This window comes from Scleropages formosus, chromosome 13 (genome assembly GCF_900964775.1).
Source record: "Scleropages formosus chromosome 13, fSclFor1.1, whole genome shotgun sequence".
In the NCBI taxonomy this organism is placed as follows: Eukaryota; Metazoa; Chordata; class Actinopteri; order Osteoglossiformes; family Osteoglossidae; genus Scleropages; species Scleropages formosus.
The window spans coordinates 14,332,249-14,351,460 of record NC_041818.1 but is presented as its reverse complement, the minus strand read 5'-3'; the positions used below and the strand labels follow the sequence as shown (position 1 = coordinate 14,351,460).

Below are 19,212 nucleotides of genomic sequence, written 5' to 3'. Positions count from 1 at the left end.
TGTGTGTGTGTATGTGTGTGTGTGTGTGTGTGCAAGAGAGCACATATCAGCTGTCACTAACCCATTCACTTCTGCTGCTCTCATGTTGTCCACCTGTCGCACTCACATCATCCAACGCACCTCCATTACCATCGTTGTCCTCGTCACCATGACCATGTAACCGTGACCCAGCCCGTCCTGGCTGTTCTCTGACATGCAGGGTCACTGATCCCAAGGTATGCAAGAATGTCTCTGTTATGAAAACTGACACCCACTCAATCCAAACGTGTCAAGGCACTTTTAGCTGTCACAAAATGCGGAAAACATTAATGGGATGTGATATCATCACGCACAATCGTAGCGGAGGGTCCAGGGCCGAGCAGAGATATACTGCGTATTGAAAATGAGAGAAGGTCAGTACACTGAAAAAGTCCAAAAGAAAAATAAAAGATTTATAAGGATCAAAATGTGTTTTTTTTTTAAATTATTTTTTTTAATAAATGTGTCTATAGGAGTTATACTGTGAAGGTCTTATTTCCCAGAGCTGAGAAAGCACACATTGAAAAGAGATGTATAGAAAACACGTGAGGATAAAAAGATATTAATTAATGGCCGTGGAGTCAAACGTGGGGAAAAGGATGATTGTATGCAGAGGCAGGAAGACAAAGGGAGACACGAGGCAGGCGAGCATAGGAGATAAACAGATTGTTAAAAAGGATGAAATGCAGGCTGACCGCTGCTCCTCTCACTCTCTCAATCTCTTCCTCTCACTTGAAAGAAGAGGCTGGACAGGTTAGCAGTGACTCAACCGCTTCCTAATTGATTTCACTGGGAAAGGGTGTCTGCTTCTCTCCTTAATTATTAATTAAAGAATCTGTGAGAGAAAGTGTGGAGGAAGAAAGCGCTGGGTGGCTGGTGGGGGCTTTAATAAGGAGATGGCCGTCCTCTTGGAGCTCAGGGTGGAAATGGCCTTGGTTCACTGTCAGCCTGCATTCCAGCTCCATACTAGTCTGTACTCACCTTTTGCGGGCCAACGTCCCTCGTCGATGTGCGTTTTTATTTTAGTTTTTCTCAGCATTTAAGTGGAAAGTTGCTCCCATTTTCACCTGATCTTAGATGACTAGCGTAGCTGCACAATCCTTCACTGGAATGCGCTGGACATGAATAATTAACACGCTGCAGGAATCCCAGATTCCATCTCCTTTACAAGGTCCTGCAGAGCTCATAATTATGTTTGTAATTAAACTTCCAAATGTATAGTTCATGTAGAGAGGGAAGGCAAGAGGGTCAAGGTGGATGGATGGCATCAGCTCTGTGTTGTGTTAACTTCCCTTCTGGAGATCCAGCTGTTCCGCCCTCCTAAGATCCATCACAGCTCAGCTCAGTGCGTAATGTTGGGTGATGAATCTCCCAGGCTGCCTAGCCCAGCGTTACTTCTGCACCCGCTCTAGGGTTATTCCAGCGGGCTATCGCCCAGAGTGGCTCGGCCATCTCCAGCTGGTCGGTGAATTACCAGCCCCTCAAGTACACCAAGATTCTGGCACGTAAGGTGGGCTGCAGCTTCGGCGAGACGGGCGACGTGGTCGAGTGCCTCCGTCGAAAGAACTTCCGGGAACTGGTGGACCAGGACATTCAACCAGCCCGCTACCACATTGCCTTCGGACCCGTGGTGGATGGTGACGTGGTGCCCGACGACCCAGAGATACTCATGCAGCAGGTCCGAATTCGAATTCTCTTAATTTTGATGATTAATTCTGTGACTCTTCTTGCTCTTAACTGGATCGTTCTCCTGGGGTTTTGCCGTGCCTTTTAAGACACTGCTGGATAAATGCTGAACTCTTTCACACTGTTATTATAGCATTTTTCATCGTTTTTTTTTTTTTTCGATTACTGTCGCACTTATTAGTTTTTTATAATATGTACCTAGCTGCTCCCACAAGGGGCATATTTGTGTTGTCATGTTTTATTTGCTTAAACAGCAGTGTGTATAGTTTCAAAACCCTTCGTAAAAACTTGACAAAATATTGCCATAAATGTTGAGGCTCTTTATGATACGAAGGAAAGCAGCAGTCATTTATTGGCCAGAATTGTTATTGGCTTGCATTTTAGCATTTCTGTATATGCTTTATGTTATTCCCTGTGCCCCTGTTTTGCCATTCAAGGGAATACACTGTTGTGTTGTTCTGAGGCTTCGTAACAAAGGACGTGTAATTCTCAGCATGTTCCGGTTCCCATCAGCCTGACTGCTACTTCTCTCCGGGCTCCGCCAGGGGGAGTTCTTGAACTATGACATCCTGATCGGCGTAAATCAGGGAGAAGGGCTCAAGTTTGTGGATGATGGGGGATCTGAAAGTGAGGATGGTATCTCTGCAGCTGCCTTTGACTACACCATCTCCAATTTTGTGGACAACCTGTATGGGTATCCTGAAGGTGAGGACCTCGCTGACACTCACACCGCGGTATGGGGTATCAGACAAAGACGCTGAGAGCATATGCAGTGCTGCTTGTCTCTGTGTTCTCTCCATCTGGGAGCGTGTGGGTTCCGAACACTACTAATGTGCATCAAAAAAAGTACCGTGCATATCAAAACAGTGTGTACCATAAATATGAGAAAGCATCATTAATGGCGACCGATGTGTCATAATTACATCAATAAAAATCATGCAGTTCTCTTCAGCTTTTAATCTTCTGGGGTACCTTAGTTTGAAGATGCTTGGTACAAATAGAGGAAATGTAAAAAGTTTTGTTGTACTGTATAAATCACACACACACACACACATTTTCAGAACCGCTTATCCCTTACGGGGTCACGGGGAACCGGAGCCTACCCGGTAACACAGGGCGTAAGGCCGGAGGGGGAGGGGACACACCCAGGACGGGACGCCAGTCTGTCGCAAGGCACCCCAAGCGGGACTCGAACCCCAGACCCACTAGAGAGCAGGACCGTGGTCCAACCCACTGCACCACCGCACCCCCTACTCTGTATAAATCAATGATTTGTTAAAAAAATACACAAATTAAGAGGGTAGCGGTAAAGAGCAAAGTGATGCTCCAACATGGGATGGAACACTTCAAGTACATTTCATGTTTTTCTCACCCTCTTCTCCAGTCATCACTGGATTTGAGCATTTTCACCCTTTTCTTAGTTGTTCTACTGGTGCAGAAATATGTTAGAGTTACTGTATTTGGATAACCTTTAGAAGGCTCCCTGTACCATATGGTACCGCGGTGACCTGAAGGCCGTGGCAGGGAGAGGCAGCAAAGGAGTGAAGGCAGTGCTGTAGAAAACACATACGGTCTTGTGTCGTACTCTAACAGATGTGTGGCTGTAAACCCCCCCACCAGATTTCCCTTTTTGCAAAGTTTGTGGCACCTATTTTGAGACTTTCTTTCTGTTGCAGTTTTTTTAAAATAAATGAAAATTAAAAGCACATATTTTTTGTAATTTTATATTTGGAGTTAAAATGCATTCCTCTGTGGGTCTCATGACATATCTGCAGGGCTAAAATGTTTCATAGCGAGACAAATAACAGTGTAATTTACCGTATCTGTGCAACAGCACAGAGGGGCGCCATACAGAGGGGATATCTCTACATGTTTGGAGTCACGCTGATGTTCTTCTAATGCACTCATTGTATTTTTCTCTGAGATGTACGTCACTTTGGAGATAAGCGTCTGCTAAATTAGTACATGTGAATGTAAATGATACGAGCAGTCGGACCCCATAACCTTAAACAATAGCAGTCTTACTGTCTGTCCTGTGAATCCTGTGAATCTCCAGAGATATGATTTAGTGCTCGAAGAGTTTTCAACCAACCTGCCTCTTGCCTTTTTCTCACATGTTTGCCCTCGTTTTTCCTTCCGTTGCTCCTCTTTCCCACTTCCTCTGTCAGGCAAGGACATCCTGCGGGAAACCATTAAGTTCATGTACACAGACTGGGCGGACCGCGACAACGGCGAGATGCGCCGCAAGACCCTGCTGGCGCTATTCACTGACCACCAGTGGGTGGCGCCAGCGGTAGCGACAGCCAAGCTGCACGCCGAGTTCCAGTCGCCCGTTTACTTCTACACCTTCTACCACCACTGCCAGACAGAGACTCGGCCCGAGTGGGCAGACGCGGCGCACGGAGATGAGATCCCCTACGTGTTTGGCATCCCCATGGTCGGCGCGACTGACCTGTTCCCCTGCAACTTTTCGAAAAATGACATCATGCTGAGCGCCGTGGTCATGACCTACTGGACAAACTTCGCCAAGACGGGGTTAGTGGTCTTTTCCCTGAGTACTTGTGTGTCTTCATTGTCTCCAGGGCTTTCTCTCTGGTGGTGTCCACAGAGAAGCCCTCTCCACATGGAACTCGCTCTCCGGTAGTGTAGTAAGACCCGTTGGTGACTGTGGCCTCCTCTCATTGCTTCCTCAGAGATCCGAACCTGCCGGTACCACAGGACACCAAGTTCATCCACACCAAGCCCAACCGCTTCGAGGAGGTCATCTGGACCAAGTTCAATTCCAAGGACAAGCAGTACCTGCACATCGGCCTGAAGCCACGGGTGCGGGACAACTACCGTGCCAACAAGGTGGCCTTCTGGCTGGAACTGGTCCCCCACCTTCACAGCCTTCATGAAATATACGTGAGCTCCACCACGACCCGCCTGCCCCCCGGGACCCCGCGAGTGGGGGGGAAGGGCTTGGGACCACGGACCACCCGCCACCCGATTCCCACCTTCCCTTCAGATCCTGAAATCGAAGGCTCGGAGCGACCGCGCTTTCCGCCGTTCCCTGGCGACTCACGGGACTACTCCACAGAGCTGAGCGTGACCGTGGCCGTAGGCGCCTCTCTCCTCTTCCTCAACATCTTGGCCTTCGCCGCGCTCTACTACAAGCGAGACAAGCGGCATGAGATGCGGCGTCGGCTTTCCCCGCAGCGTGGGCCAGCCAACGACCTTGCGCACAGTCAGGAGGAGGAGATCATGTCGCTGCAGATGAAGCACTCGGAGCACGACGCCCACCACGACATGGAGCCGCTGCGGCCCCACGAGATTCTGCGGCCGGCCTGCCCCCCTGACTACACCCTGGCGCTGCGCCGGGCGCCAGACGACGTGCCGCTCATGACCCCAAACACCATCACCATGATCCCCAGCACCGTTGCCGCCATGCAACCCCTCCACGCCTTCAACACCTACCCTGCCCCTGTGGGGCACAACAATACCCTGCCGCACCCCCACTCAACTACCCGCGTATAGTAGAGTGTCGAGGAGGAGAACTCAAGACGATGGCGCCGCCGCAAACACCAGCCCCTGCTGGTGCTCTGTGGAGACACACGACAGAACTGCTGATGTTTGCTTTTCTCTCAGAGGAGTCTTCTTCTCCTCCGCCCACCCCGTCCCACAAACCCCCTTTCTTTCCCCTTTTCTTTTCCAGTGACTTTTCTGGGGTTTTCTCTCTTTTTGTGTCTTTGGCGAGGGCCAAGTCCCCGAGGATCGGACAGCACTGCTGCAAGCGTGTCTTAGCTGCGTTTTAAAAAGGAAGGAGTTTCAGCTTGTCGACTTTCTTTTAATGGGAAACACACCCCATCCACTGCCATCGGTTCTCATCCCTGTGCTTCTTCTTCCCTGGTTTCATAGTCCCCTCTCTTCTGCTCTCATGCTGTACATCTCTGGGAACTTTTTCTCAACGTTTCTTTTTTAATCTTTTACTCTTTGTCTATCAATGTCTGTCATGTTGGTCCTGCTTCCCTCCGCCAGTGCGACAGTCACCCATTTAACTTCTTGGTTTTCCAGTATCAGCATCTTCCATATCTTCATGTTTATGGTTCTTTGGAGTTTTTTTGTAAGGAGTCTATATATTCATGAGCGGTAACATGAAAATGTTGATATTCTGATATCTTCTTTCTACCAGCATTCTTGGTGCCAAGTACTGTGGTTCCCTCCCAGACAGAGCACGCAAAGAGATGGAGACAGACGTTCTGACTGCATGGAATGAGGAGCAATCAAAAGTGCCAAACTACTGCCTCCTACTGGTTACTTTCTTACCTGCATTGGTCTGATTGTTACTGTTTTGTTTTGTGAAAAAAGTTAAATATATAGATGCATAGATATATATATATGTAGATATATATATAAATTTATATTATATAATATTATATATAAATATTCTAAAAAATTAACTGAATGGTTTGCTCTATGGGGATCTCTATGCATGACATGTTTCAGAGCTGATAAGCAAAGATAGAACACCAGAAAGGAAAAATGCAGAATTTAAAAATGTCCATTTTTATTTGTTTTCCTTTTAATTTTGCTCATGTGTGCATTCATTTCCAGTTAATTTCTTCCAACGGCAAAATCAACTCTTGGCACTTCACCCAAACCTGTACTGAACAGCAAGAGCATTGTTCCATGTAGATATTTCAAAATCAGTAACGAAGAGTACAACTTTTAAACCTATTAGTGGTGACAGTGGTAATAAAGAGAATCACAACATTCCCACCTCTTCCCTCCCTGCCTGTGTTGCACCACACTGACCAGGTGATGAATTCCTACTTTCAAACATCTCACAGATCACTGTTCTCGCCCACGTTGATCTGACGTGTTTAATCATTTATTTTAGTGGCTCAGTTGATTCATTTGTGTCTCACGCCCTGTGCACCGTTGACACCTTGTATTCTTTCTCTCACCTTATCTTCATGCCTTACAGCCCCCCCCCCCCCCCCATGTCCCGAACCATATGTCTGTTGACCTCATACAGTGGAAAGCCAGCCTGTTCTTAGGAGCAGTTGTGTTTCACAGATGGGCATATCAGAGTACAGGTGTGATCAAAGACTGCGGTGCAGGTTTTTCATAAGTACAATTTTTGAAAAATGCCACATTTCCGTGACTGTGGAAGAAGGACATTCTTTTCCTTCTGTCTTCACTTGTAGAAGGCATCTTTCCAAATTAGTGCCAGAGTTGAAGTACTAGTTCACTGATTTGCCAAGCAAATGCTTTTATTTAAAGGGGCTCACGTATTGAACCATTTCCTCAGCCTTCTACGCTGTAGTGATGTTTCCAGACCAATGACACGAAAGCACTTGGTTTCTCCTTAGACCCAGACAGGTTACAGCTGATTCATGTGAAGCGTCCCGCTGCATACTGCCTGTGACTCCACCGTGTATAAGGGCTCCCACCAGCCAGCACGAGTCCAAAGAGCAGGATGGTGGCCACCAAACCGTGTTTCTCTGCCACCCTTTCTTCTGTCACAGAGAACCTCTGTAGCAGCTCCCAAACGCCCCATCTCTCATGTGAAGGTGCAGAAGAAGAGAGCAGCGACCATCTTTATGCGTTTACTTCACCCTGTGCTTTATTTCTCCCCGGCTGTGCCTCTTCTCCATCTCTGGCACATCCATATTCTCTTTGATGACTGTGCATTTGTGTGTGTGTGTGTGTGTGTGTGTGTGCTTGTGTGCTTGTGTGCTTGAGAGACAGAGGGAGGAAAGGTGCACATCAGCCCTCGTTCACAGCAGCATTGGTAATGAGAGCTCAGAGGGATCATCTTCCTCAGCTTCAGAAGCGGTTCCTCAGGCGACTCCCATAAAGCTCCCGTGTTCCACGCCTCTATCCGTGTCCCCGTCGCTGCCACCGCCTTCCCCGTAAAGAGTTGCGCCGTCGAGGGTCGTACCTGGGCCCGTACACCTGCTGCGTGGTGACCCTCGGCACAGGGAGTACAGCCGACTGTTCTATCGAAAGCAGCTCGAGTTCAGAAAAGAGGAAAGGCTCCGTTTGACACAGGCCGCACCCCTGCTCCCTCCCGCTGTGTCACTCACCCGAGCGCATCGGAACGTGGCGTGTCCCCTATACATATGACAAGCACATGGTAGCACATGGCAGGGTTCTGGTTGGGAGTTGTGTGGGTGGCTCAGTGCGGAAGGATGTAATGCTCAGGGGTCACTGGAGGAAAAGTCTTCAGGTTCTGGGGTCTTTTCAAGACACTACAGGGAGCTGGTAATCCGTTCGCTCCCATACTCCTCGTGTTTCCTGATGGGTGGGGCTGAGTAGGGGTGGGCTCAGTCCTTCACGAACATGTGCTAAAAACCTACTGCACATACCTGAACGCCTGTGGCGGGGTCGTCAGATACGATGTTGTATTCGCTCGCTCAGCGTTATTTCCTTTCTTTTCCATTGGGTGGGAGGGCTCCTCATCCCCAGTACAGGTGTGATAAAAACATTAGCAAGACTGACTGCCTGACCTGTTTGCAGCATCTGGTTTTCAATTCAGTCCCACTGGGAGGGGGGGAAGGCGTGGAAGAGAAAGAGGCCTTCGGCCATCGTGGAGTGCATCGCACCAGGGTGGTGATACCTTTCAGTTGCACAATTGAACAGGAGGACACACATGAGAGGCACGTTGCGAAGCCTATGATGTCTATGAACATTGACTGGAAAGTAGCAAAAAAAATCCAGGTCACCCCAGCTGGAGGAGTTTTAGAAACTCGAGCCTCAATGTAACCATGGCAACCAGGACCCTTGCCACAACAACAACAGACCCTTCTGTCACTAGACTGAGTAAAGTTCTACACAAGTTCTACACATGGAAATGGGAGGGAGAGGGAGATGATGCACTAGCAGGACAAAAACAGGAGAAACTGACAGAAGAGGACAGCAACAGAGATCATTTTCCCTTCTTTTTTGAGTTTTTTCTTGTCTTTTTTTGTATGCTGACACTGGACAGCTTGTGATGGTAACAAACTTTTTCTTCTTTCAGACTTCTGAAGTCCTTTCAGGAACATAATGTGGAGAACAGAGACAAAGAATAAACTCAAAATAAACTGTACATTTTTTAAGTGTAAGAACAAACTGACAAAAAAAACAACTATTTGTAAATATTAAGTTTCTTGTTTGGTTTTGGAGTGAATGACTGAAATACTTACTTTGTGACAAAGGCAACAGGTGCAAGCTCAGCGGTGACTAGCAGCTTGGCCGTAAATCATAGACCTGAACTGTTACGCCTGCTTTGTGCTGTATGATTTGTGTAATTTCTCAAGCTTTACAAAGTTATCATTTTCTGAAACCTCATCCAGAAAAGATGTTCTGTTTTTTTTGCTGTTGGTTGGGAATTTTTACATTCTGCTTTTTTGTGACAATGAAGAATATTAGAGCAAGCGATCTGGAGAACAGTCGGGGCACCCGGTACGAAAGAGGGTTCTGGTAGTTCGTAGTGGAGGACTGAATATGCCAGGTTAGGGTTCCTGGATCAGATGGATGTGTGAGCTATTAAAGCGTTCCCTCAAAAGATTCAGCAAGTTGACTCACACGAGCCCTATCCTGGCATTTGTCACGTCTCCCACCGTACATAAATCCGGCTGTAATCTTGGTATCCTGCCGGCTGCACTGTGGTCGCTGTGCCTGAGCTTTCTGGACAGGTGACAGGGAGCACCAGGACCCCCAGGGGTGTCTCCAGCTAGAGGCTGAGGGAGTGTGAGTGAAAGGACACACAGTGGCAGACCTGTTTTTCACTTCCACAGGTTGTGTGTGACAGTATGTGCGCTGAGTTTTGATTGTTAATGTATGTGTGCAGTTCGAATTTTTGTCAGTATTTGGTGTATTTTCATGGGTTCTAGAGTAGGAATTTCGGAATAGACAGCAAATATTCCGAAGTTTACGTGTGGAATGTGAAACAATGCTAGCTGACACCTAGAAATACACCGACACCTTTGTTTCTTCTATCTTAAATGATGGCCTAGAACATTTATTCTTCATTCTTTTAAACAAACAGAATATGCACCCATGTAACTGAATTTTTCAGCCCTTGGTAAAATTTAAATCCTACAGCGGCAAGCAGTCATTTATCCCCCAATTTCAGGTTTTCATGCACAGGGTAAATATTTGAGTAAGAGAGTAGTAAACATGGAGGTGAGTAATTTTCAGAAAGTAGAGGATGGTAGGGGGGTGTTCTCTGATGTAAGAAAAGGTTCTCTTCTTGGTGCTTGTGGGATCAGAAGGGTGTCCCAGGAAGCCTTCAGCACTCTCCACTTTTCTGCCATGATGAAGTTAAGTCACCAGAAGGGCTTTGCACCTGTTGTCAAATTTTTATTCTCTTTCTTTGGATTCAGAAACCCAAGACTTGAGATGAAGAAAAAATGTTAATAATGAATAAAAAATAACAAAAACATAAATAAGGTGATGATATTTCTGTTTAATTTAGAAGTTACTACACACTGTATGCTGTGATTCCAATCTGGGGAACATTAAAGACATTCATATCCACATTATGGATTATGCCTCTTTATTGGCTGGCACGCCACTTCATCACTCCAGCTTCCAATTCAGTGAAGACACTGGAGCATTCTATTCAATTAAGACAAAAAAAAACTAATGTGAAAACAGCCCAGTGAAAGGGTATGGAAAATGTGTATTATTGTGAACTAACAGTTGAACGCATCACTCCTGTTCACTGAATCTCAGCATCATGCTCTCGTCAATCTTTTTTAGGTTCACCCTGCCAGATACTGATTTAAATATAATCAAAAAAACTTGGTTTACAACAAAAACTAGGAAGAGTATTCCTCACACCTGTCACGCCCTTCAATCACCTGCCCAATTGACTGCTCCTGCAGCTTACCAGGAGGCAAGGGATAAAGAGGTAGCCCGGACACTCCTGCGTGCGGAACCTCATCTGAGCAAACCGCAGCGCTCCATGTTTATCTCGTGTCCAGTCCCGAGCCCTTGTGCTTCTCCTGTTTGACTCGACCTTCTGCTTCTGTTCTCCTGGTTTCTTCCTTTGCCCATCCCTCGGAACAATGTTCGCAAATCGACTGACCCTCACCTGTCGGTACAATCTGCTTGCCTGTCCCTTCAAATAAAGAAGCACCTGTGATTGATTGAGTCCATCGGCTGGTTCCCTGTGTTCGCAATGACAACACCATAATGGGCTCATGTTCATCAGGACAAAAATATAGAAATTATAGCAGAGCAGTAATGGTCTTACTGTGTTATACCAGTTAATAAAAGTTCTACATGAAAAATATGAAAGGAAATTTTATTAGGACATAGACAACTTAAACCCGGGGCCGAGGGATTTAGAAATTAGCCACAAGCCCTGTACAAATTTAACTAAAACATTTAGCTCTCATATAAGAGCTGAATTTTCAGAAGATGTTATGAATGAGGTTAGAATGAAGAAATTTATAAATCAGCACTAGAATTTTGGTAACAATGTGTGTGAGAGTGTTTATGAAGTCAAAAATTGTTGTTTTTTTGATTAGCAGACAATTTAACAGTGCTCTAAACATTACAGCTTGCTTCATGTCTTCATTAGGAACTCTTCAAGGATTGTTTTTCTCTCTTTAAAACATATAAGGAGCAGAACATCGCGTCATTGTCACCCCTCACTTTGCAATGTACTGGTCTGTAGCACGTTGTGGTTCCACGGAACAAGGCAAGGACTGAGGGTAGGGTACAAATGAGTACTTTTACTCATGCTCTTTTGTATGGTGATTGCGCTTTCAAGACTGCTTTTGGCGGAGGTGCAGGGTCTGTGTGGAATAGACACACAGTGATATTGTCTCTGGTAGGAAGGGAACTGAGGAGAGGGAAGGAAAGTTTCGATAAGTTTCAATAAGTTGTTATTGATTAAAGAACGGGCCACCAGTGTGGCTTGGGTGCATGACCCCTCCCTCTTATCAGCATGGTTGTATGACCACATGCACCACAGGGACATATCCTCACAGTGGTACAGCAGGTAGCCCAAGAACCTCACAGCTCCTATGGCTTTGGACATACGTTTCAGTCCAGCTCAGTCTCCATGGAGTTGGCATGTTCTCTCCATGTTTGTGTGGATTTCCTCGCAAAGTCAAAAGGCATGTGGTTCAGGTTGACTAGAAACTCTAAATGGCCCATTGGATGTGATTATGTGAGTGACTCTGTGTGCGTTTGTATGGCTACCCTGCCATGGACTGGCATCTCATCCAGGGTGTACCCCTCCTTGCCTAGAGCCCAGCAATTACAGCATAGACTCTGAATGGGCATGACCGTAACAAGGACAATGGGTTTATGGAAGTGAATGAGTGAGTGAAGCTGATAGTCCTCATCTTAACTTTTAGGAAAACTGAAAATGAACTCAACCGACCACTACAACCTCTGTGGATCAGGAAAGGTTTGCAGTGCTCTCCACCACTGCTTGCTACTCTGTTGCCTCTTGGGTCTACCTGGGGTTACCAGTCTTCTTGGCGTGCTCTTGTTAGTGTGTAATGAGAACACTCTTGGAAGCTAACAGTCAGCTGATTTTGGAGATCATCTAATCTGGTCCAAAATACCATTTTCCCACATAATCAAGAGCTCTTCTGAGTCCTCCGTCCCCTCTCAGCTGGACTGAGCCTATAAGAGCCTAGATCAAGTGAAGGGTCAACTGCAATAGGACAGTCCAGCCAGTCCCTGCACCAAGAGAGACTCTACTCATATCTGTCAGAGAAAAATGCCCCATAAAGGAAATAGACACTGTGCTCTACAGGTCTAGCTGTGATTGGTGCCTGGGCTTTGTCATCACTTGTGGCTGGAAGTTCTGCACTGTAGATGACATAATGCCAGTACAAAATGAAGGGTAAAAGTGCATGTAAACTGAAGTGGTGTGAAAACCCAGAAGGTAAAGTTTAATAAACTGACCATTATAACCAGTTGATGACTGCTTAATAACCTGCGGTGCCAAAGCAAGACAAGCTCTTTATTTTTGTAGCATTTCATCTTCCATTGAGTTACATATGATGATTTAGCAAGGCAATTAAAAGGTAACAAACATAATTTCATCAATACATCGATTGATAAAATATCATCAAGAACATGTAATACATGTTTCCCACTGAGAGTGGAAAGAATATCAGGTAATACAATTTCTGTGGAAGTGAAGGAGATCGAGTGAATGAAATTCTCCCTTAAGTAAGAAAATATACATTAAGGAAACAGCACAATAACTCGCAAAAACAGGCAAATATTTCATGTGTGATACACTACGTGCTTCACTAGAGCTCAGGGAAGGCTTTAATATGAGTTTCATCTGCCAAAGCTTGAGCTGTGCTGGTGTTTTTCCATTTTGGTGGGCCCAGGAAAAGCAGAGGATCAACAACAGGATGGCCCATTCTGAGGTGCGTCAGGAGACTGGCAGTGACATTGACGGCATTCCTGGAGGTGTACAGAGGGGCCAGGCTGGCGCTCATGGGAGCAGGAATGTAGTTGCGGCACGTCGTTCCTCCAAGTCCAGGAGCACATTCAACTGTATAAGAGTAGTAAAGAGTGCCATGGTTCAGTGGGCAGATACCACTGTGGGAGCCACTTTCAGGGGAGACCTTGCACTCTCCCAGGTTGTCATTCCACCACTTGTACCAGTCCTTGTCTTCGTCCCACACCTCCAGCTTCAGCTCCGTCCCCAGTGAGAGTGTCACCATGTCCAGTGGGAACTCGGTTTTCCACTCTGGGTTATTGTTATTATAAATAACACCAGTCTGGGCAGATTTTCCTCCAAAGCTTATCTTCACAAATCCATCAGTTCCACTAAAGGTGTCCCCCCACAAGCCTGTTGCTCGCAACACCTTGACAGTGAGTTGGGCCAGACCTGCATTAGCTGAGCAGCAATGGCTGGTTATGTACTGACTGGGGTTACAGACACAGTTGCAGCAATCATGTGAGCTGGGTTTGGAGCCTCCAGAGCACTTTCCAGAGCAGTGCTTGTACAGAGCATTCTCCAGGATGTAGTCTTCTATAGCCTTCTTCAGCCCCTCTTTCTTTGACTGAGAAGTGTGCACCAGCAGGTGCAGTGGGTCCAAAGAGTAGCTGACGACCCCAGGGATTTTCTTCAGGCTGTCGGTCCAGTCGTTGAAAACATTAGGCATGTCTGAAAACAACAGATCAGGAACTCCAGCCTCACCACCTTCCACCTCAGTCACTCTGTCGTGGAACTGGCTGGAGAATGTGTCCCTAGCATCTCGTTGCTTGAGGTCGGCTTTGCAGAATTTTACAGAGGGAGAGACCCGAACAACTTTTATTTTGACGGAGGCCTCGGCCTCCAGGCAGTCCTTCACCTCAGTCTCAGTGTAGTGGCTCAGCGCCGCTTCACACAGCCGCAGTGAGGTAACACTGCTCACACGACCACCCAGCTTCACCTTCTTGATGAAGTGTGTCCCATAGGTGTCCAACAAGCGGCGATACTCTGCCTTGGTGCTGTTGCTGTACGTAGCAGGGAGGTGCTGGAGGCTTTGCGTAAACTCAGGGTGCAGAGGAGGATCCTTTTTCAGCCGGTAACTGGGCAGGACAGCAGATAGCTGAGTCAGACATTTTTAATTCAGTTTGAAATTCTTACAAGTAAGTTTCACCCAAGAAACAAAAATGTAAATATTCCAAGTATAGCATTCGTCTTCTACATGGTACTCCCTGAAAGTTAAAAATCAGAAACGTTAAAACGCTTTGTGGAGCTATGATAAAAGTCTATTTTCATTGAAATTGACTGTTAATGACCCCTACTAAAGAAATCGGATGTGCACCGTAATAACCCATGTAATTATAGACCGATCTCAAATCTACCATTTCTATCTAAAATTCTAGAAAAAATCGTAGCTTCCCAAAGTGTAAAATATCTTAATCACCATAATATATTTGAAAAATTTCAGTCTGGTTCCCGCACTGGTCACAGCACTGAAACGGCACTTACGCGTGTTGTTAATGATATTCTCATTTCTTCTGATGCTGGTCAGATCTCTATTCTTATGTTACTAGACTTGAGTGCTGCGTTTGATACTGTAGACCATAGTATCCTACTGAGTAGACTTGGAAACCTGGTTGGACTAAGAGGTACTGCTCTGAAGTGGTTTGAATCGTATTTAGCTAACCGTGAACAATTTGTATTGAAATTGGACGACAGCACCCCGTCCATCTCTACTACGGTTTAGTATGGTGTGCCGCAAGGCTCTGTGTTGGGTCCATTACTGTTCTCACTTTATATGTTACCACTGGGTGATATTATTCGCAAGCACAATGTTAATTTCCATTCGTATGCCAATGACACACAGCTTTATGTATCGTTCAAGCCTGATGATCCATCACATGTGGTGTCGCTAACTAATTGTTTTACCAGTATAAAATTATGGATGAGTAATAATTTTTTTTATCTCTAAATGCCAGTAAAACAAAGGTACTTGTGGTGGGTGGTGATGCTAAAACTCTCGACATAATCACACCAATCTTTACAACAAGTGATATTACCTTCAAGCATCTGGATTGTGTCAAGGATTTGCGTGTCCTGCTGGATGGAAAGCTGTCACTTGTATCGCATGTAAATGCTTTGACTAAGTCGTGCTTCCTTCAATTAAGAAGCATAGCTAAAATGCGGCGATTCCTTCGTAGACGGGATTCTGAGAAACTGGTTCATGCTTTTGTTTCCAGCAGGCTGGATTACCGTAATGCTTTATTGTCGGGTTGTCCGTACCACACTGCATCCAGGCTACAGTTGGTACAAAATGCTGCTGCGAGAATTGTTACTAGAACTAGGAAGTACGACCATATAACACCGGTACTTAAATCCTTGCATTGGCTCTCGGTCTCTATAGAGTTGATTATAAAATCCTACTTTTGACCTATAAGGCAATGCATGGCATTGCTCCAGCTTATCTTTGTGAGATCATTCATCTTTATATCCCAGGACGATATCTCCGTTCATTAGATGCAGGTTACCTTAAAGTACCTGTGATCAATAAGACCTCAGTAGGAGGTCGCGCCTTTAGTTATAGAGCACCTAAACTGTGGAATAGTCTACCAGTTACTGTCAGAAATGCCCCGTCTGTTTCCGTTTTCAAATCCCGACTTAAGACTTATATGTTCACTCAGGCATTCCTCCTCGTAATGTAAATCGACCTGCCTTAGTTGTCTATTTTATCACCTTTACAAAATTGCATTTTAAATTTACTTAAGTAACAAATTACTAACTCTGTCCTATCTTCTCGTTGATCGCTACCTCGCTACATAAGACCTGAGGAGGCCGGCCAGCGGTGACAGACGAATCCCGTGCTGACAGAGGATGATGTCCATCTGCCATGACGATCGAGACGTTCCATGCCGAGCTGGGGATCCAAGATGCCATTTACCAACATTATAATTACTTGTTAAACACTGGCTTACAAATTGTTACTTTCAAGAATGCCCAGGAGGGGTGGGCAACCACTGGCCCGTGGACCCCCAGAGGTTTTTTTCCTCCCTCAACCTTCAGTTGGGAGAGTTTGTTCCTTTCCCCGGTGGCCAGTAGGTATACTTGTAGCTCTATAATAAGTTCTTCATTATGGTAGCCATTAGTTGACAGTCTTCATTGTTTGTATCAATTTTTCTTGCAGTATGCCTGTGTTAAAGCGCTCTGTGTCACTACGTGACTCTATAAAAAATAAAAATAATAATAATAACTGGTAAAAAGGCAGTATCATTACTTCTCTCTACCTCTCTTCATTTCTCCTCTACCTAGTCTCAGTCATTCTGCAGTTTCACCTTTTGTACCGTCATTCACATACTTGTCCACCATCTTTTCCATCTTTCCATCTCATCTTAGCACCGGTGCTGCCAACACTCACCTGTAGTAGGCACAGCGCACATCCTGCTTGATGAAACTGTATTTGTCCATCTTGGACTTGTCCATGGCCATCTTTGCCAGCTTTGAGTGTGTACCCCCCATCATAACAGATGAAGACGATGGGAGGTGGAGACCAATCTTCCAGCTGGCTTCCATATTACTCTCAGTGCTTTCCACGAAATGCTCACTGGACTCGTACACAACACTGGAGACCTGCAGCTTGCAGTGGGGCAGCACCCGCCAGTCCACCAGAGCCAGCGGCACCTTCTGGACCTCACCCCCCATGTAGGGGTTAGTGCACAGAGTGCAGGTTTTGTTGGGTTTAATCTTCCAGGTCTCCACATCGATGACATAGGCTTGCTTGCGCTGCATGGTAACTACATCAAACCCCTCACCTGCCAGATTTGACCCAGGAACTAGACGAGCTTTTTGGCATTCCGCTGGATTCCCGGTGGTGCAGGGGAGGGTCGGGGGCAGCGACCACAACAACAGCCAGAGGACAAACAGACACTGCATACCTGCAGAGAGCCGAGGTGGGTGAGATGTGCCTGCAAAAGGGTTGAGTCAACGTAAAGTATGAAATAGAAAGTTTAACTTTATTCTTTGTTGTTTAAATAATCTGTATTTTTATGTGATAAAATTAGTTATTAAATTAAAATCAGACATTAAATTTCTGACTCTGATTCTGATTCTAAAATGATCATGTCCTACACCGATGCCTTGTTGCTTAGAGGAAATAAGATACATAATAGTTTATTCTTATCAGTTAATAACTCAAAGATTGAAATGTATCTTTGCATAACTGGCCAGAAATTGAATTATTTTGACAATAATCTGTCAATACTGATGTGAAGTCTTTGTCTTGGAGGACTGTTGCAAAATTAGGAGATTTCATTCTGTTAGAAATGCAGAAGTTAGTTCATTCATTTGTCCATGGAAAATTTGAATACGGTACCATGTCAGTGTTTCAGCAAATAATTTTTTTTTTTTTACATCAAGCATACTGTGTTCAGTGCTTTAGTACTCTACATATACATAGTACATACATAGAGTAAATATAAATTTTCTGAGTATAACAAACACATGAACACTGTTAACTTCTGGAGTACTTTTCAACAGCCTTTCAGACATGTGATACCTCAGGATTTATCTTCAGTGTCTTCCAACCACTAATACATTGCTAAGTAACAGAAGCCCAGTGCACCTCTTAGGCTGTACACTTTATAAATAAAATTCTGTAAAAACTGACACAGACATATAAACAAAAATATGCAACAATCTAAACTTGCGTGTCCAATGTAATGAATTTCATTAGACGTCATGATCCTACCTGGTATGAGGATAAACAGTGAGGAGAGAGACCAGTTGATAGTGGTAATGACAGTGACAGCTAGGAAGGCATTGATGAAGTGAGTTAAAACAAGTTACTTTGAAGTACCTCTGAGAGAAGGGTGAGGTTGGGCTTTTGGCTGCTTTAGGCAATGACCCCTTCTTCACACATTGATGACATTAGAGTGCCACTAGGTTTTAATGCAACACCATCTTCGTGTGGGGGAACGGTGAGATCTCACCTTTCAGCACCACTCCTGTTTTCATTTTTAGTATCGCTGCACTAATACCAAAGATAAATAACCTACCAAATGTTTGCATCACACGTCTGTTTCAGAAACTTGCAGAATCGCATAGCAAGACTCCTTCGACACTCAGCTGATTTCCAGCGTGTGGGAAATGAGGAGAACAGCTCCTCTGTCTGTCATAGTGTCCCATGTGAACAGGGCTGTCCATACTTGGCACTCAGGCGGTGGACTGTTGCACTCTGTAAACATCTGTTCTAATGACCTCTCTGTAAATTATTGTTTCAGTTGCAAGCAAATGTCATGCAAAGTATTTTTTATTTTCCTACATTTATCAGTGTATCTGTATTATTTTGCTCTGATGTGATATAGTTTATACAGGTTAAATACTGCAGTTATGCTATGCAACACCATGTAATTACTTAATTATTAAAAATCTTTCAGCAAATGTATAGCTATGTAGCTGAAGGTGTTAAAGGGGCAGCAGGAGGCACAGTGTGTAGAGCTACTGCCATGCAATCAAAGTATCAGCATTTAAATCCTCACCTCTGTTGTAATACTCTTAAATAGGGCATTTAGAAAAAAAATGCACAAGTAAAAGTTGTGTATCTGGAAAACAGTAAGCAGCATAATTGTATGAAAACCTAACATTCTAAGTTACTTTGGTGAAAGGCTTCAGGTAAATGAATAAATGTGAGCTAATTTAAATGTGACCAAAAGTCTCTTTATCATTGTCAGGGGCTTTTGCATAGCAGTAAGATGAGTCAGTGACCTCAACTTCAAAAGAAATGACTGCAGGTGTAATTTTGAATGTGTGAGATGGAAACAGAGACATTCACCACATCCTGGTGATACTGCTAAGCGAAATATATCTTTCTGTAGACTTAATATTCTGATATTGTTATTGTCGCTATAAGTTGAATCAAACTCAGGAGTTTAAAACAAACTTTGCAGACATGGATAAAGGAAGAGCTGTAGCACCTCACCGCTAACCAGCCCTCGGGGATACCATTCACTTGTTTAGCCAATAAGTGTTCGCACCCCCCGTCTTGCAGATGAGATTGCAAAATTGTGTGTCTCTGCCAAAAAAAGGTG

At 45.0% G+C, this 19,212-nt stretch overlaps 2 protein-coding genes across 7 annotated transcripts in view; one reads left to right on the top strand and one right to left on the bottom strand.

The window, feature by feature from the left end:
* nlgn2a (neuroligin 2a) overlaps positions 1–6,018 on the top strand; it is a 106,134-nt gene extending 100,116 nt beyond the window's left edge. For both annotated transcript variants that reach the window (XM_018744452.2, XM_018744450.2), the window contains 4 exons: positions 1,431–1,696; positions 2,250–2,409; positions 3,873–4,239; positions 4,398–6,018. In XM_018744452.2, the coding sequence (XP_018599968.1) occupies positions 1,431–1,696; positions 2,250–2,409; positions 3,873–4,239; positions 4,398–5,220 (1,616 nt within the window). In that variant the 3' untranslated portion in view covers positions 5,221–6,018. The remainder of the gene's footprint in view (positions 1–1,430; positions 1,697–2,249; positions 2,410–3,872; positions 4,240–4,397) is intronic.
* A 6,627-nt stretch (positions 6,019–12,645) lies between these two features.
* On the bottom strand, positions 12,646–18,293 carry LOC108929729 (perforin-1-like). Of its 5 annotated transcripts, none has more exons than XM_029257235.1 (4): positions 18,181–18,293; positions 17,874–17,933; positions 16,545–17,091; positions 12,646–14,235 (listed from the first exon to the last, which is right to left on the bottom strand). In XM_029257235.1, exons 1-4 carry the CDS (start codon positions 18,191–18,193, stop codon positions 12,960–12,962), a joined length of 1,896 nt encoding a protein of 631 aa, XP_029113068.1. In that variant the 5' UTR covers positions 18,194–18,293; the 3' UTR covers positions 12,646–12,959. The 5 variants fall into 5 exon arrangements, with proteins under 5 accessions (XP_029113068.1, XP_029113069.1, XP_029113070.1 ...); XM_029257236.1 differs by having other exon boundaries at positions 16,545–17,061; XM_029257237.1 differs by lacking the exon at positions 17,874–17,933.
* Positions 18,294–19,212: the final 919 nt, after the last annotated feature.